The sequence below is a fragment of the Dromiciops gliroides genome, chromosome 2 (genome assembly GCF_019393635.1).
Source record: "Dromiciops gliroides isolate mDroGli1 chromosome 2, mDroGli1.pri, whole genome shotgun sequence".
NCBI lineage: Eukaryota > Metazoa > Chordata > Mammalia > Microbiotheria > Microbiotheriidae > Dromiciops > Dromiciops gliroides.
Window position 1 is genome coordinate 227,350,447 of NC_057862.1, and position 18,332 is coordinate 227,368,778.

The following is an 18,332-nucleotide window of genomic DNA, read 5'->3' on the forward strand; positions in this document are numbered from 1 at the left end:
CCTCACAATCACATGACTGCATCTCACTAGCCAAGCCACTGATCCTTGCTTTGTTGCAGTAGCCCCAATGGTCTAATGGTGATATTAACTTCTACCCTTCCTTTACAGAAACCTGGACCATCTTATTCATTTAAAAAATCCCAATATATTATGAGGTATAAAGGACTACCTGGAACAATGGCACCATTGTTCTGCTTCTCCCACATACACCCCCATTTCGGGTTGGGATTTTGTCTCATGACCTTCGCAAAACAATAAGTGGTTACCCTCTAAAGGCTGTAAAATTACCTTTAACAGAAGGACAAAAGAATAATCCAAATTAAAAGACAGAAATTTAAAGTACTAAGGGGTACCATTTGGGGTTTTTATAATGCAATGTTTAACTATCCTGCTCAACTATGGCTGCTGCCACAGGGCATTTTCTGTACTTATTGTCTGAGAAGTTGGGGGGGGGTGTCTTTGTATTCTCAGAGCCTAGCACAGTGCCTGGTACCTATCAAGCATTTAATAAATGCTTGTTGATTGATTAAGTATTAGATATGGATCAAATAGACTCTGTGTTACAATGCCTAGAGTAGAGTATGGTAACCCTCAACATCACAAGGAAGCCTAATTAGGGAGACTGAGATCAGACAGAACATTATGATGCCTTGCATAATTGGCTTGTCACTTAGTAGTGTGGGTCACTTTTTGTTCTCTATGGTAAAACCTATGATAAGGAAATTTTTTCATTGTCGTCCAATATGTCTGTCTGGGGTCCTGTCAATTGCTATTTGAATGTCCACAGTGTAGACCAATTCTGAAACCATCCATAAACTCTTGAAGCCAAAGAAAGATAGGCAGTCTTTGTGGAAGACAGCAGAATCTTCTGCTTAATAGCTATTCAGGGTATGATCATTAGAGTTTAACCAGAAATTCTGCAGAGAAAGTGCTGCACTTTATAACAGAACACAAACAAAGCCCCAGTTGTTATACCCAGTGGTAAAAAAGGTTTAAGTTTTGATTTCCCCCCAACAGACTCAGTCCCCAGACAGGAGAAGCCTTCTTCAGAAATGCCTTTACAAAACATGTCATCCAGTTCCTTTTCACAATGCAAATTTTTCAGTGTCTAACTATGGTTACTTTCACTGACTCTTGGACATTGCTGCATGGAAGATATAATTATACTCATTAGAATACACAAGATATAAAGCCAGCTGCAAAAGACTCTCCTTCAAGACTTTCCAAAAAAGAAAAAAAAAGCAACTAATTATATCACAGAAGAGAAAAACATGGTAATTAAAATGACCATTATGTAGCAGTCCTTCCTATAATTATTATTATTCATTTTGGCAACTTGGAGGTTGGGAATTTGAATTTTATTTTTCAAGCAACAAATGTTAGAAAAGCAAAGGATTCACTCAACTGTGGATGGGGATGGGGGGAAGGTGGAGTTCACCTATCATTTTATTCATTTATTTATTTGTCTCCCTTTGGAATGTCTTATCTCCAGTTCCCCCACACTCCTAATAATTTCTTTGGTACTTTTCCTTTCCATCCTTCTCATAGGAAATTACTGCTCCCACTCTATACTACCCACAGAGCTTTTAATTTTTTCTTACAATTCATATTGTCAAGATAATGGAATGTGACAGATGAGATTTGGCAGATATTGGGAGCCCACCTGAGTGGATTACTGGCTGATTTAACTGGATTATTAGTTGACTGGATGCTAAGCACATCTGGCTGGTACTTGAGAGTACTTAAGAAAGCATGGTTCTCAGAAGCTAAGAAACTCTGAACTTCTGGCCCAGTCAACCAACCAGCTTGAAGAACCTCCCATTTCTGGGAGGGGAGAGCCTGCACAGGGAGCTCTATCTCTTTTTGTTCCTGACTTCACCTGGTGGAGCAGAGAAAGATTCCAGAGGACTTCACAGGGAAATTGAGGAAAGATAGGATTGCCAGGCTGTAGGAATTCTGTTCTCAATTTTTCTCTTTCTATCTTTCAATAAACCCTTAAAAACCTAAACTCATTTTAAATGATCATTTTAGTCAGTTTCCCCCAAAACTGGGGGAACAGATTAGAACCCACATTTAGAATTTTAAATTACACAATATAGTGGACAAAATTTCTACTCAACACAATTTCTTTCTCCCTCCTTGAGTCTAGTCAAACTGATCTTCTTGCTGTTTCTCATATATGACACCTAGTCTTCCTTCTTTACCCAGGCTGTCCCTAAAGTCTGTAATGTAGATGTGCTCTTTCACCTCCACTTTATAGAATTAATCCCTAGCTTATATCGAGGCTCACCTTAAAAATTACCCCCATTTGAGGAGTTTTCTGATCTTTCCACCTGTTCATTGACTCTTTCCTTCCATAAATATACATGTATACATATATATAATATATGTACACAAATATACATGTGTGTACATGTATCCATATACACATGTGTATTTATGTATATGTGCATTTGTGTATGTGTATATGTATTTATATAGCTTATGTATGTATATATACATATGTATGCACATATATATGTGTATGAGTGTGCATCTTATCCTTATTTTGTATTATTTTATATATTTATTTTGTAAAGAGTCATATATATCCACATGTATATATGTCTATATGTAATGCATGTTTTATTCCCATAAAGACTTTTAACTCCTTGAGTGAAGGAATTTTTTTTTTGTATGTCCATTGCTTAGCACAAATCCTGACACATAATAAACCCTTAATAAATGTTTGCAGAACTTTAAAAAATTTGTAATTCTGTTCAATACAATGACCAACCACAATACCAAAGCACTCATAAGAAAACACACAATCTACCTCTTGAGAGAAAGTTAATAGGACATAGAGTACAAATTAACTTTTTTTTTTAATATGGCCAATTCAGGAATTTGTTTTGCTTGACTACACATGTTGTAATAGGGGTTTTATTTTCTTGCTTTCTCAGTGGGGGAGAGAGAAGAAAGTGAAGGGGATCTGCAAATAAAAATAAATTTTAAATAAAGACCAAAAAATGAAATAAATACTTATTGATTTTTTGCTTCCCTGCCTAATAAATTCATTCATATATTCACTGCAAAAATGATCTTGCTCTCCCTCTGAGTAAGGGATTTTTTTTAAAGTATATAAACACTATCAAATTACAATAGTAATTTCTCCAGTAATTCACTAATTATATATCATTGTCCAAATTTCTGGGTTACAATTGATGACTAGTCTTTAAAACAAGGATCAGAGAAGACATGATGTAACATCAGAAACAAAATATATTATAAGAGGTTGGTAGAAAAAAGCATTTTTGAGTACTTTAAGATTCATTTCAATTAGGTACTCCCTCCATCATCACAGAATGGTTTATATCTATAAACAGATATGGCCATAAAAACTCATCAAAAATATTTCGAAGAAAACTTCCAGGAGAGGAGCTGAGATAGTGGAATAGAATAAGCACTACAGAAAATAACACTTTAAAAGCAGAATTGGGCAAATGGAAAAAAAGGTCCAAAACTTCACTGATGAAAATACCTGAAAAGCAGAATTAGTCAAATCAAAAAAGAGATATGAAAATCTTACTGAAGGAAAGAACTCCTTAAAAAGCAGAATTAAACCAATGGGAGGTAATGACTCCATGACATTTCAAGAAAAATAAATTCAAAAGAGTGAGAAAATAGAAGTGGGAAATATTTCATAACAAAAACAAGTAAAATGAAAAATAACTGTAGGAGAGAACATTTTTAAAGTATTGGAGTAGAGGCAGCTAGGTGGCACAGTGGATAGAACACCAGCCCTGGATTCAGGAGGAGCTGAGTTCAAATCCAGCCTCAGACACTTTGACACAATTATTAACTGTGTGATCCTGGGCAAGTCATTTAACCCTCATTGCCTCACCCAAAAATAAATAAATATATATATATATATATATATATATATATATATATATATATAATAAGAGTAAACATTTTTTTAATTTTTAAAAAAGTATTGGAGTGCCTGAAAGCCATAAAGAAACAAAGAAAAAAAGGGTTGGTATTTGGATACCATATTTCAAGAAATTAAGAAAATTTGGCCCAATTTCTTAGAACCAAAGAGTAAAATAGACATTGAAAACAATCCACCAGTTACTTCCTGAAAGAATATTCCCAGGAATATTATAGCCAAATTCCAGAACTCCCTAGTCAAAGAGAAAATACCTCAAGCAGCCAGAAAGAAATTATCCAAATAGCATGGAGAGACACAGTCAGCATTATACAAGATTTAGCAGCTATGACTTTAAAGGAGCAAAGGACATGGAATATGATATTCTGGAAGGAAAAGGAGCTAGAATTACAACCAAAAACAACCTATTTAGGAAAACTGAGTAAAATCCTTCGGGGGAAAATGGATATTTAATGAAATAAAGGATTTCAAAGTATTTTTGATGAAAAGACCAACGATATATAGAAAATTTGATTTAAAAAAAAGATTCAAAAGAAGCACATAAAAGAGAAATCATAAGGGATTCGATAAGGTTAGACTTTATATTTTTATGTGGGAAACTGTGTGTAATTCCTAAAAATTTTATCATAATTAGCACAGTTAAAGGTACTCTACATAGTCAGAGGACACAGGACTAAGTTGATTATGTTGGGATGATTTACAAAAAGGATGACTGTGGGGCGGCTAGGTGGCGCAGTGGATAAAGCACCGGCCCTGGATTCAGGAGTACCTGAGTTCAAATCCGGCCTCAGACACTTAACACTTACTAGCTGTGTGACCCTGGGCAAGTCACTTAACCCCAATTGCCTCACTAAAAAAAAAAAAAAAAAAAAAAAAAAAAAAAAAAAAAAAAGGATGACTGAGAAAGAGGAATGCACTGGGAGAAGGTAGAAGATAAAGGTAGAATGGGGAAATTTTCTCACATAAAGGAAGTATGCAAGAAAGAGTATTTAATGTTGAAAGGGAAATTTTGGGGCAGGCCATGCTTGAACCTCACTTTTAATAGAACTTGTTAAAAAAGGGAAGAATGTGTGTGTGTGTGTGTGTGTGTGTTTATGTATGTGTATGTGTCTAGGTCTATGTGTCTGTATATTTGTCCAACAATCAGTCAGGTATAAAGATCTATCTTACCCAAGTGGAAGTAGGAATACAAGGGGATAAGAGAAAAGGGGACAGTGATAAAAGGGAGGACAGATTGAAGGAAGCAGTGATCAGAAGCAAAACAGACTTTTGAGAATGGAGAGGGGAAAAAATAGAGAGAAGGATAAACAAAAGAAAATAGGATAGAGAGAAATGCACAGTTGGAATAATTAGTGTTAATTTGAATGGGATGAACTCATCCATGAAAGAGAAGCAGAGAGCAGAATGGATTAGAAACCACGATCCAACAGTATGTTGTTTATAGGAAATACACTTGAAAGACACACACACACACACACACACACACACACACAGAGTTACAATAAGGGGCTGGAGTAGAATCTATTACACTTCAACTGAAGTAATAAAAAAAAAAGTCAGTTGTTAGGACTTTACTCTCCTTCCTACTGACTCCTTCAGAAATTACCTTGCATTTACTTCTTATATAGTTTGTATTAAGTTATTGATGCCCATGTCATGACTCCCTGATAAGAGTGTCAATGTCTTGAGGGAAAGGACTCTCATTTTAATTTTTCTCACTTAGCACAATGCTGTGCATATAAGGATAAAGAGAGGAAATGGATTTATTACTTCATCGGTATAGTGAGTTCTCATTGAGGAACTCTTTCTAACAATGCGAGTCTGACTCTTCTGCAATTTATCATCTCACAGAGCTTCCTAGAGTATTGAGAGGCTAAGTAACTTCTCGCAGGTCATTCAGTCAGTATCAGAGGCAGGACTTGAACCCAGGTTTGCCTAGCTACAATGTTAGTTCTCTACTGACTATAATCCACTGCCCACCTTTCACATTATAGATGTTTAATAAATGTTGAATTATTAAATTGAATTTATTATAAAAGGAATCTAAGTTAATACTCTAGGTGCTATTGCCCCCAAAATATATCTTGCATTAACTTTGTAGACATTTTCATATATACATATATTTTAATATACTTATACATATATATATTATACATGTTGTATCCTCACATAGAACATAAGCTCTCTGAAGATTTCACTGTAGCTGAAGCAGCAATGTATCCTAGAAGAGAGGTAGATGGTAGCTTATGCTAGGTTAGTTAAACCATCACCACCACCACCTACCCTCAGAACAGAGTTGGAAACAGTCCTGGACCCAAAACCCAAGTGTTTGAGCAATAACAATGTCCTTTACAATACAAACCTTCTTTTCAGCCCAGGTACTACATGGAGGAAATCAATGCCTGTGGAAATATAAACAGGCAATTGCTTTTTTTTTTTACTGTATATTTGTTATAAGAGCTTTGTTTTGTTTTGTTTTCTGTTTTTCTTTTTTTTTTCACCAGTGGTGAAGGGAGAAAAAAATAAATTTTGGTTAAGTGAATAAAAGAAAATTTAATTTAAATTAAATTCCTTAGCAATATCAAATAATTCAGAATCAGAAAATGATGCAGTTTTATTGATGGAGATAACATTTTTTTTTTAATTTCCATCTGCTTTGTCACTACACCCTAAGGACTATGAGGCTTTTCCATCTGACCCAAAGCTGAAATTTTCTTTTTTTGTTTGTTTTGTTGTTGTTGTTGTTGTTGTTGGGCAATGAGGGTTAAGTGACTTGCCCAAGGTGACACAGCTAGTAAATGTTAAGTGTCTGAGGCCGGATTTGAACTCAGGTCCTCCTGACTCCAGGGCCAGTGCTCTATCCACTGTGCCACCTAGCTGCCCCTAAAGCTGAAAATTTCTATGTGTTGTCTCCCCCATTACAAGAAGAACTCCTTGAAATCATTGACTTTCTTTTTCTACTTTTATCTCGAGCAATCATGATCTCAGACAAAGGAAAAGTAAAGATAGACCTAAGTAAAAGATGTAAGCAGGGGAACTCCATCTTGATGAAAGATATGCAATAAATACATAGCATCCAAATTGTTAAAGGAAAAGTTAAATGAGTTATAGGAGGAAAGAGAATAAAATAATACTAGTGGAGGATCTCAATATTCCCCCCTCAGAGTGTGCATATAGGTCCTTTTCCTTTTTCTTTGATTTCTTTGGGATACAGACCAAGTAGTAGTATTGTTGGTTCAAAGGGTATGCACAGCTTTATAGCCCTCTGAGCATAGTTCCACAATGTTTTGCATATAATCTGACTTTAATAAATGCTTTTTTGTTCTTTACTTTAGTGAAAACCAAAACCAAGGTAAGAGGTAAAACTTCCCTTACTGAGCAGGACAGACATTACAAATTGTTTTATGAAAGTGGTAAAGTGGATCCACCAATCATTCTAAAGTGATTTTTGTCAATTAATCATCTTTGACAAATAATAATTTAGAAAAGAATAAGCAATCAGTTTATTCCTGACTTTATTCAATCCACAGTAGACTAACATATTTTGCTATTTAAAATATTGTTTGTTGACCGCCAAGCTTTTTTTGGAGAACATAAATATTTCAGGACCTTAAATAGGGAACTGTTACATATTGATAAGTTATTATGTGCCTAGGATGTCAAAGAATATTAGACATTTCTCCCTAAACCCTTCCAAATTTTATTTTTCAACTGAAAAAACCCCATAGATGTCATTATTTAAATTGATTACTTAAGTACATAAACCTTGAGAAATTGGTTATCAGAAGCAGTTAATAATTAAGCCTTTGACTTAATGACGGTTAATATTCTAATAAACCATTTGTTAACCACAGTAATTGATCATTTGAATTATAACTATTACAACTATATTTAATGAGAGATATTGAGAAGAATGTACAGTGGGATCAAAATGGCATACAAAGGTGCAGTGAAATATTTAATATGTGGAAAATGATTGCTATCTGTAACTTGAAGACTCATTTTTTTGACCAGTGAAAGGTGGAATTGTTTCCACTAAAATTTAGTTGATAAGAATCACTCTATAAGTAAACAGAGGAAAAGCAAGGAGAATATTTCTGGTTGAACAACTTACAGACCTTACAACTATTCCTACTTTAAGGACTTTCAAATTTTTTGAGTTCTCATAACTAAAATTTATATAAATAAATAATGTAATACAATATAATATAATCATAATATAATAATATAAATACAATAATGTAATAAAATACTGGCATATGTCTGACTTATTTGAATTTGATGTTTCATTACTTTAACCTGACATGCAATGTTAGACAAAGGTTAGAATGATAGTTTAAAAATAAATTTTAAAACATTTTTGTGGTCCCAAACCCTTAAAGGGAATGTAATAAAGATGTGCTACCTTTCTGACCAATCCTTCTTAGTCCTCTTTGAGATATTGTGATCCATGTCCCATGTTTCATGGCTACTGTACTCCAAGGTTCTCAACTGAACCCTTCTCTCCCCTCTCTCTCTTCTCTTGCCTAGTAACCTAATCATTTCTCATATTTTCAAATAGCATCTCTACTTAGACAATTCCCTAATCTATCTACTCAGTCCTCATTTTCCTCTTGAGCTCCAATTGCTTATGTCTAAATATCTGCTTGATCTGAAGATGTCCCATAGTCATCTCTTACTCAATATGTATAAGACAAAACTCATTTTGTCTCTCTAAACTGACCCCTCCTATTTTCCCTATTTCTATAGAGCAGATCATTGTCCTTTTAATTACTGATATTGCAATGTAGGAGTCATTCTCAACTCTTAACTCTAAAAGAATGAAAGAGGAAGAAAGAAAATAAAGAAATGTTGTAGAGGTGAAAATGACAAGATTTAGAAATTGATTAGACATGTTGTTTGAGGAAGAGTTAAGACTTGAAGGATCAACTTACCTCTGATAGAAATAGGGAAGTTTAGAAGAGGGGTAGGTTAGGGAGGAGGGAGAAGAAAGTAATGTAATAAGAACTGTAATTCATATTGTAATACATTCATGACAGCTTACTCTATGCCATTCATTCTATCTCATCCAAAATAAAAAGTAATATGGCAGGGGGACTCTCTTTTTAACTGTCCAAAACATCTGAACACATAAAAAAGCTAATCAGAAGAATCCAGGTTGGGGCAGCTAGGTGGTGCAGTGGATAGAGCACCGGCCTCAGACACTTAACACTTACTGGCTGTGTGACCCTGGGAAAGTCACTTAATCCCAATTTCCTCACGAAGAAGAAGAAGAAGAAGAAGAAGAAGAAGAAGAAGAAGAAGAAGAAGAAGAAGAAGAAGAAGAAGAAGAAGAAGAAGAAGAAGAAGAAGAAGAAGAAGAAGAAGAAGAAGAAGAGGAAGAAGAAGAAGAAGAAGAAGAAGAAGAAGAAGAAGAAGAAGAAGAAGAAGAAGAAGAAGAAGAAGAAGAAGAAGAAGAAGAAGAAGAAGAAGAAAAAGAATCCAGGTTGCTTCCAGATTTTAAAAAAAATGCAAAATACATAGTTGTTAAATTGAACAATTATTATAACAAACAACAAATTCTATAAGTGACCAGGAGAAAGAATTTCAAGTATAAAGGAAAAGAAATTGAAATAACACAAGATTATTCTGCACCCACCAGAAATCACAAAAAGAATGGATTATTATGTTCTGAAGAACACAGGACCTCAAGATCAAACCAAAGGACGTATACCAAGCAAACCTAAGCCTAAAAAAAAGATGGACATACAATAAAAAAGGGGTATTTGATTCATTATTTGCACAAGAAATTACCCTAGTGGAAAAAAAGAAAAAACTAGAAAGAAAACTATGGAGTTAAAAAAGACAATAAAAACAAAATAATACTAAAGGGACAGGAGACAAGGGTGAAAGAAGAACTTAAATAGAAATAATGGCAGTGGAACAGTCCTAAAAAACCACATACTAAAACTCACAACATCTTGCCTACAGGAAAATCAATGTTTCATGTGGAACGCAATTAAGAAATAGAGAGCTTATAAAAGAGGAAAAAAAAAAGAAGAAGAAGAAAAAAAAGGGAAATGTGTGATGTTCCCTGATTTGGTCAATGGTAAACAATGAAGGGAAAATGACTACTGTATGAGTTTCTCAGGAAAAAGAGGCGCTATGGGAAAATGGGTGGCAAAGAAAAAGGACTAAAATGGGGGGAAAGGAGAGGAATCTTAATTCAGTGGTGGGATGAGGTCCCATTGAAGAACATTCCCATAGAGAAAGATGGATATCCTGTAATGAGAGATAGGGACCTTAAATAAGTATAAATTGCAAGGATTTTGGAATTCAGAGAGACCCCTATCTCTGATTGTTGTGTCCCTTGGAAGAGCACGCTGTCTAAGGGGAAGGGGAATCAAAACTCCTGGAAATAACTAAAATCTAGAAGGGTAAGCAGGCATGGACCCAGAGGGGTTATTTTATGGCAAAAATGGAAAAAATGAACATGGGGAAAACAGGGAGTATCAATGGATCAAAGAATCAGGGATACAGAAAAATTTCTACAATGCTTCTAACACCTCTCTATCTCCTTCAGGAATCTATACTTCTTAGAGTGAGACAAAAACAGAAAAAGAGAGAAGAGGTAAGTGCTACAAGGCAATAATCTAGAAATAGCTTTGAAAGAGGAATTCAAAATAAGTATTTTAGAAGCTTTATTCCCACAAAGAATACAGAGACTAAAGAAAGAATAAATAAGTATAAGAACCATGAATAAAAGAATAAAATAGACAAGGAGGAAAATTAAGAAAACAAAGTAAAAAATATATTTTTAGAAAAAGGCACAGAAAATTAAAAAAATATAAACTAAAAGGCTAAAGAGAAGCAGGGCAGATTTAATGAACTACCTAATGAAGAGGAAAGAAGAGCTATTTTTTGTCATTCAGTCATCATGTCTGACTTTTCATGACACCATTTGGAGTTTTCTTGGCAAAGATACTGTGCTGGTTTGCAATTTCCTTTGCAATCTCATCTTAAAAAGACACGGAGGCAAATAGGGTTAAGTGACTTGCCCAAAGTCACATAGCTAGTAAATGTCTGAGGTCAGATTTGAACTCAGGTCTTTCTGACTCTATGCCCAGTGCTCTATCCACTGTGCCACGTAACTGCTACATAAATGCCAGATGATGATTATGATAATGATGGTGGCCGTCATTATTGTATTATTATTATTTTTATTTTTATTTTTATTATTTAGTCTACAGTCATGAAGTCCATTTCATTCCTACTAGCCTCTAGCAATGTTTATAGAACAAAACAAGGGACTGCTGGTAAATATTTAACAACTGTGCTCTGGGGGTAGGCGGGATGTACACATGAGATATCTTTTAGTTTAATACGTATTATTAACATTTTTCCATCACTTTCATAAGTCTAGAAAATCATCAAAACAATAAATAAATCCTTGATTTGTGGCTATTATTTTTTTCAAAGTGTTAATGCTGAAAATTTAACAATCTCCTCTTCCAAGCCGGTTAAAACTGGTTAGGGCTAGCACCAGATGGTATTTTCCAGATAGAAAAGTGCTAGTAGCACTCTCATTGCATTGGCTAGGGATTTATTCAACCTCATAAACTGATTTCTCCCCTTGGTTGGCTTTCTAAAGGGTGTCTTTGGGGAAAGCAGGAGCTCTGGATCAACAGTATCGATTCTAACTTTAGATGAATTAAGACAGGAACTCAGGATGAGTGTTACATACCTATGACCTGTGCTATTTTCTTTGGTTAAATAACTTAACCTTTCTGGTCCTCTTTTTCATCATCTGTAAAATGGTGAGAAGCAAGTAGAGTAGATCTTTCCTACATTTCCCTCCAATTCTCAAAGCTACTTTACCTTCACTTTACCATATTTGGGGGCGGGGCAGGGAGACAGAGGCAGAGACAGAGAGAACTCATAAAAGAATCTATTCAGTAATTCGTATTTAAATAATGGGACCAGTCTATAGTGCTTTGATTTCTAATAAATAGGTCAAATCTCTTTAAATGGAATTTCAAGGGGCAAAGTCATGAAGAGAACCTAATATTTCCTTGTTCCCTCTCTAGTGTTCTTTCTGCTGGACTAGAAAAGAAGTATGGAATAATAGCAAAGAATAACACTGAGCTAGGCATCAGACAGACCATGGATGTAGTCACATATCTCATGCTAATAACTATGTGAACTTGGGCAAGATGTCTCCCCTCTGTGTGACTCAGTTTCTTCATTTGTAAAATGAGGGGACTGGGCTAGAATGATCCATAAAGTCTCTTTAGGCATCTAATGTTCTATGTCTATGATATAGTAATGGCAATATTGTTTTAAGGACAACTTTGAGCAACTAACTCACTTTGACTATTATAAATACCCAAATTGACAAGAAATGACCTATGAAGGAAGACACTATCAGCATCCAGAGAAAGAAATGATAAATAGAAGTGTGTATAGAATGATTTTATATATATATATATATATATATATATATGCACACACATATTTGTATCTAATGGTAGCTATCTCTAGGGGAAGGGGGAGGGAAGCAAAAAAAGGGGGAAAAATGAAAGTTACATGATAACTCTATTATACATTTAAAAGGACTAGCAAGTTATACACAACAGATTTGCAGTTGCATGTACAATCATCTTTTTTTATTCTACTATGTTATGGAAATGCTTGTGTTATTTCATAAATTAAAAATTAAAGAAATAAATAAGTGAATGAAAACAAGTAGACCCATGTAACTTGTAAATCTTTTTTTTCCTTTCTATAAATACACAAATATGGTCTCTGTAGCAGTACTTAACCACCAATACTTTATAAGTTATCCTCTAGTGACTAAATTTCTCCCTATTGGGAAAAAATTGCTCACTTCTCTGAGGTGTTTTTAATGCTTTGAGGGAGTCAATGGCCTACTGAGTAATTAAAATAATTTACTAAATGGGCATCATTTGCCCTAGTACCCAAGGAAACATTCATATCACATGATTGAGCAGCTGAACCCTAGAGAATAGCTCATTCACTGGATCGTGTGTTCTGATGCTTACATGAATCAAATGCTTTCATCCTCCAAGGACCCTTCGGCAAATCAGGACATAATATACACCCTCTAAATAGCAGCCTGGAACATTGAGAAGAACACAGGATTTGGAGGCACAGTGCCTTAGTTTAACATTTAGATAGCCCTGCCACTTTCTACATGTGTTAACTTGGGACAGTCATTTAACCTATCTGGGCCTTGGTTTTCTCACATGTCAATTGAAGGGGCTGGAGACGGATCATGGATGGAAAGCTGACCTCAGAGCCAGGAAGAACTGAGTTCAGTTCCCATATCTGACACATACTGGTGATGTGACCATATACAAGTGACCTAACTTCTTGGGGCCCGAGGAAAGTTACAGAGAAGATGCTGATCCCCCGCCCCCTGACTTCAGGTCTCAATTTCTGCATTTGATGATTCATATCTTCTTTAGAAGCTCAGTTCAGACCACTGGGCTTACAGTTATTACCCAGGAAAGCAAGCCCTGTGGAAAAGGGGCAGTCATTCCTACCAACTGTCATCCATAGAATAGGGAAGCCCACTTAGTTGAAACAGGACACCATGAGGAAGAGAGAGGAGAAAGCATGTGTTGGGTGAGTCAATCCACTGCTACCAGCTTGACCACCAACTCTTCTTGGAACCCAAAGTACTTTGTCAAGGACCCAGAACCCAATAGCTTTAGGCATAACACTACTCCACTTCTGCTTCCAGGCATGCTTCAACAGCCATCATGGAAGGGAACCACCCCTGTGAATCAGGGACCAGTCAATCGCACCAACTGCTGATCATCTCTGAGATATAATGCAGACAAGCCTTTTTATCTGGAGTTTGAGCATATTCTTTTCTAGGGCCTAAATAATACAGGGTAAAGCATACCACCAGTTTAGTGTGGGATATTTTTAGACTTCTTTCTGTTTTAATTGATATCTATATCTGTCTATGTAAATATTGTATATGTATAATTCAAATAGGTATATAATAGTTATATACATGTATATTATGTACATACATATCTATATGTATAAAACATGCCTGTATATGCACAAACATATAGGCATGCATATGTATCTACATATACACCTACTTGCATTCATACATGTATACATATACATATATGTGTATATCAGTATATAGGTGTTATTGGGAAAACAATACAATCAAGTCAATAGCATTAGAAAGAAACCCCATTACCCCAAAATGGTAAAGGTAGAAACCTGAAAGGAAATGGAGCTACCTAGTTTTGCTCTGGAGAATCTGACCTACTATTTTGTTTTTTGTTTTTTGGGGGGTGGTTTGCAGGTCAATGAGGGTTCAGTGACTTTTACTTTTTGTACCTCAGAAATTCTAGACAATATGTTTACTGAATTTGACTGAATGTATATGAAGACAACATCACTAAAGTGTGCACCTTATCACTTTTAGTATGTTTCATATAACAGAAAATTGTAAGTAATTATTAGGAATATTCAAAGAAAAATATTTCTCTGTGTTGCCTCACTAGTGTCCAAATTGTAAAATAGTTTGCCTCACTTTTAGCAAGAGAAACTGTAAATGTTTGGGATGTGTGGCAGAGATTGTTTTCTGTTGCTTTGTTAGTCATTCCTGTTCAGATGAAATGTTTTGTTCTTTCAATACTGTTCTATGCCAAGGTCTGTTAAATCAGGAGAAAATGAATAATCAGACCCATATAAACCAATAGTAGAGAGGTTAGTTAATCACTTTTTTCCCTCCAGGCTCAATCTAAGCAGTGTAAAAATTAGCTAAAAGCTAAAAAATTAATCAGAGATTAAGATTTTTAATCTATATATCTATATTTATACACACATACATATAAATACATATACATATACATACTCAGATACAGACACAGATATACACATACATTAATTGATCAACAAGCCTTTATTAAGCATGTACCACGCACCAAACACTGGACTAGGTACTGGGTATACAGAGACAAAAAGACAAAGATGTCTGTCCTTAGGAAGCTTATATTCTCCAGAGAAGACAACAGACACAAATAAGTATATACAAGTATATGCAAAATAGCTTTCTAACCTGGTTCTGAGTAGGCTGGCTCCCGCAAGGAAAGGTGACAAGAAAAAGAAGGGGTGCTCTGCCATCAATAAGGTGGTGACCAGAGAATACACCATCAACATTCACAAGCAGATTCATGGAGGAGGCTTTAAAAAGCGAGCTCCTTGGGCTCTCAAGGAAATCCGCAAATTTGCCATGAAAGAAATGGGAATTCCAGATGTACACATTGACACCAGACTCAACAAAGCTGTTTGGGCCAAAGGAATAAGGAATGTTCCGTACCGTATCCCGGAGCACTTGTCCAGGAAATGCAATGAGGATGAAGATTCACCAAACAAGTTGTCTACCTTGGTTACTTATGTGCCTGTCACCACTTTCAAAAGCTTACAGACAGTCAATGTGGATGAAAACTAAATTGAACTTAGTTTAAATAAAATTATAAAATGTCAGCTGCTAAAAAAAAGTATATGCAAAATAATGTGAATACAAACACATAGGTGCATGATGATTAGGGTAATTGAAGGTAGGAACACTAGGAAGTGGGTGAACCAAGAAAGGCTTCGTGGGGGAAATGGCACTTGAGCTGAGTTTTTTTCTTTTCTTTTGTGGTTTTTTGTGGGGGGGGTTTTGGTGTGTGAGGCATTTGGGGCATGGTGCTCTATCCACTGTGGCACCTAGCTGCCCCTTGAGCTGAGTTTTAAAGAAAATAAGGGACCATAAGAGGCAGAAGGGAGGCAGGAAAACATTTCACTCAAGGGAGAACAGCAAATTCAGAGGTGAAGAGATGTTTTTTCTTTTTTTGGTGAGGCAATTGGGGTTAAGTGACTTGCCTAGGGTCACACAGCTAGTAAGTGTGTAAAGTGTCTGAGTCCGGATCTGAACTCGGGTCCTCCTGAATCCAGGGTCGGTGCTCTATCCACTGCACCACCTAGCTGCCCCTGGGTGAAGAGATTTTAAAATATGAAGTCATATGTAAGAATCACCAAGACCAACTTTACTGGAATGTAGAGTACAGGAAGAGCAGCTAGGGGATTCACTGTATAGAGAGCTAGTACTGGAGTCAGGATGACTCATATGACCCTGGGAAAGTCACTTTACCCTGTTTGGCTCAGAAATGGCAAACCACTATAGTATCTTTGCTAAGAAAACCCCAAATAGAATCACAAAGAGTCAGACGCAACTGAAAACAACTGAAAAACAACAACAGAGTGTGAGAAGGGGGATAAATATAATGGGATCTGAGAGGTAATTTGGGGCCAAGGTGGTAGAAGGTTTTAACAGTCAAAAAGAATTGATTTTTAATCATAGAGGCAATAGGGAGCCCTTGAAGTTTGTTGAATAGGAAATTGACATGGTCTAACCTAGAAAAATCTATAGGAAAATCACTTTAGCACCTGTATGAAGGATGAATTGGAGTGGAAGAGAAACTTGAGTCAGAGACATTAATAAGGACATTATATCTAAATATTTGTTAATATTGCTGTACATATAACCTGAATTAGGATTTTTAAATTAGGTTTAAAACATTTTAGTAGGGACAGCTAGGTAGCACAGTGGATAGAGCACCAGCCCTGGAGTCAGGAGGACCTGTGTTCAAACCTGGCCTCAGACACTTGATGCTTACTAGCTGTGTGACCCTGGGCAAGTCACTTAAAAAAAAATTTTAGTAGAATCTTAAAATGTTAAGACTTTAACAGTCTTTGGCAACTAAGTCATCTATTCATTTTATGGATACAGATATTAAGACCTAGAGAGGAAGTAGGACTTGCCTAAAAATAGGATAAGGATCAGACTTATAATGTCATTAGTATGAGAAACTCCAAGGTAAGGAAACTCTATACCAATGCATGTTGACACTTTCCCTGGAATGTTCTAAGAATATTGCCTAGAATACCAAGAAGTTAAGTGATTTACCTAAGATCATATAGCCAGTACATGTCAGACGCAGGAGTTGAAGTTGGATCTTCCTGGCTTTGAGATTGGTTTGTTATCCACCACTCTATGCTGCCTTTCTCTAATAATAATAGCTGACATTTACATAGTCCTTTTAGGCTTACCCAGCATTTTGCCAGTGTCATACAGTTAGGTTGTTAGAAGAGAGACTATAGCCCCAGACTCTTCTAGAACCCCCAGATTCTAAATTTTGTGCTTTTCATTCCACTATTCTGCTTCTCTTGCAGTCATTTAGGTAAAAACAACAACAGTAATAAATAATATCAGCTATAACACAAGCAAGGCACCTGTTCCCACAAATGGGCCCTAAGTCTGGGCTTAGAAGGACTTCAGTCTTGCAGGAAGCACAACCTCATAGAGAAAAGATTGTCTATTTCTCTCTTCTTCTGTGTGTGTGTGCGTGCGTGTGTGGTGTGTGTGTCTGTCTGTCTGTCTCTGTTTCTCTCCATCTCTGTCTCTCTGTCTCTCTCTCTCTCTGTGTCTCTCTGTCTCTCTCTCTCTCTGTGTCTCTCTGTTTCTCTCTCTCTCTCTGTGTCTCTCTGTCTCTCTGTGTCTCTCTGTCTCTCTGTCTCTCTCTCTGTCTCTCTGTCTCTCTCTGTTTCTCTCTCTCTCTCTCTCTCTCTCTCTCTCTCTCTCTCTCTCTCTCTCTCTCTCTTTCTCTCTCTCTCTCTGTCTCTCTCCACCTGGATCATTAAAGCCTCCTTCCTGAGGTTTTAGAGGAAAAGATCACTTAAATAAAATCAGGTATGGCTGATGTTTATGATCTCCCCAGAAGGTATTAATAGAGCCTCTTCTAAAAAAAAAAGTTAGTATCCAAAGGAGTACATATCAAACATAGGAGAGATATTTCTTTCTTCTCAAATATTCAAATGGGTTTGTAATATTATCAATTTAAGAATTACTGCCAATGATAAGGATCACAACCCATTCATGCCTGCCTCACCATCCAGTGTGACTGTCATCCATGTCCTTCTGGAACTTTGCCACAGAGGGTCCACAGACTCGGTGCCTTCTTCACTTTCTCCTGACATTGTAAGGGTATCAGGAGTGCTCTCTGGCTATCCACCTGTCGTTTTTAACTCTTATCATGTGCCCATTTTCTCTGTCTGTCATTGATGCCAGTCTTTATTCCTGTTTTCCATAGTTCCTTGCTGGCTATATTTTGTAGCATGTTCACACCCACCATACAGTTCTCCATTGGTCTCTGTGAAATACTCTTCTTTAGTTCTTCAGAGGCAATAACATTATAGGTCTTGCAGCAACATTGATAAAGATGTCTGTGTGGCAAAGATATGCCTTTTGCTATTTAGGAAAGCATTAAGACTATAAAAATGCTTTTCAATTTTCCCAAAGCATGATAGCCTCTTCTCCTCTTCC

At 36.1% G+C, this 18,332-nt stretch overlaps 1 protein-coding gene across 1 annotated transcript in view; it reads left to right on the forward strand.

Moving 5' to 3' along the window:
• The window catches only part of LOC122738616 (60S ribosomal protein L31-like), a 69,342-nt gene extending 53,877 nt beyond the window's left edge, over positions 1-15,465 (forward strand). Inside the window, exon 2 of the mRNA XM_043980607.1 lies at positions 15,015-15,465. Within this exon, the coding sequence (XP_043836542.1) occupies positions 15,015-15,416 (402 nt within the window). The 3' untranslated portion in view covers positions 15,417-15,465. The remainder of the gene's footprint in view (positions 1-15,014) is intronic.
• Positions 15,466-18,332: the final 2,867 nt, after the last annotated feature.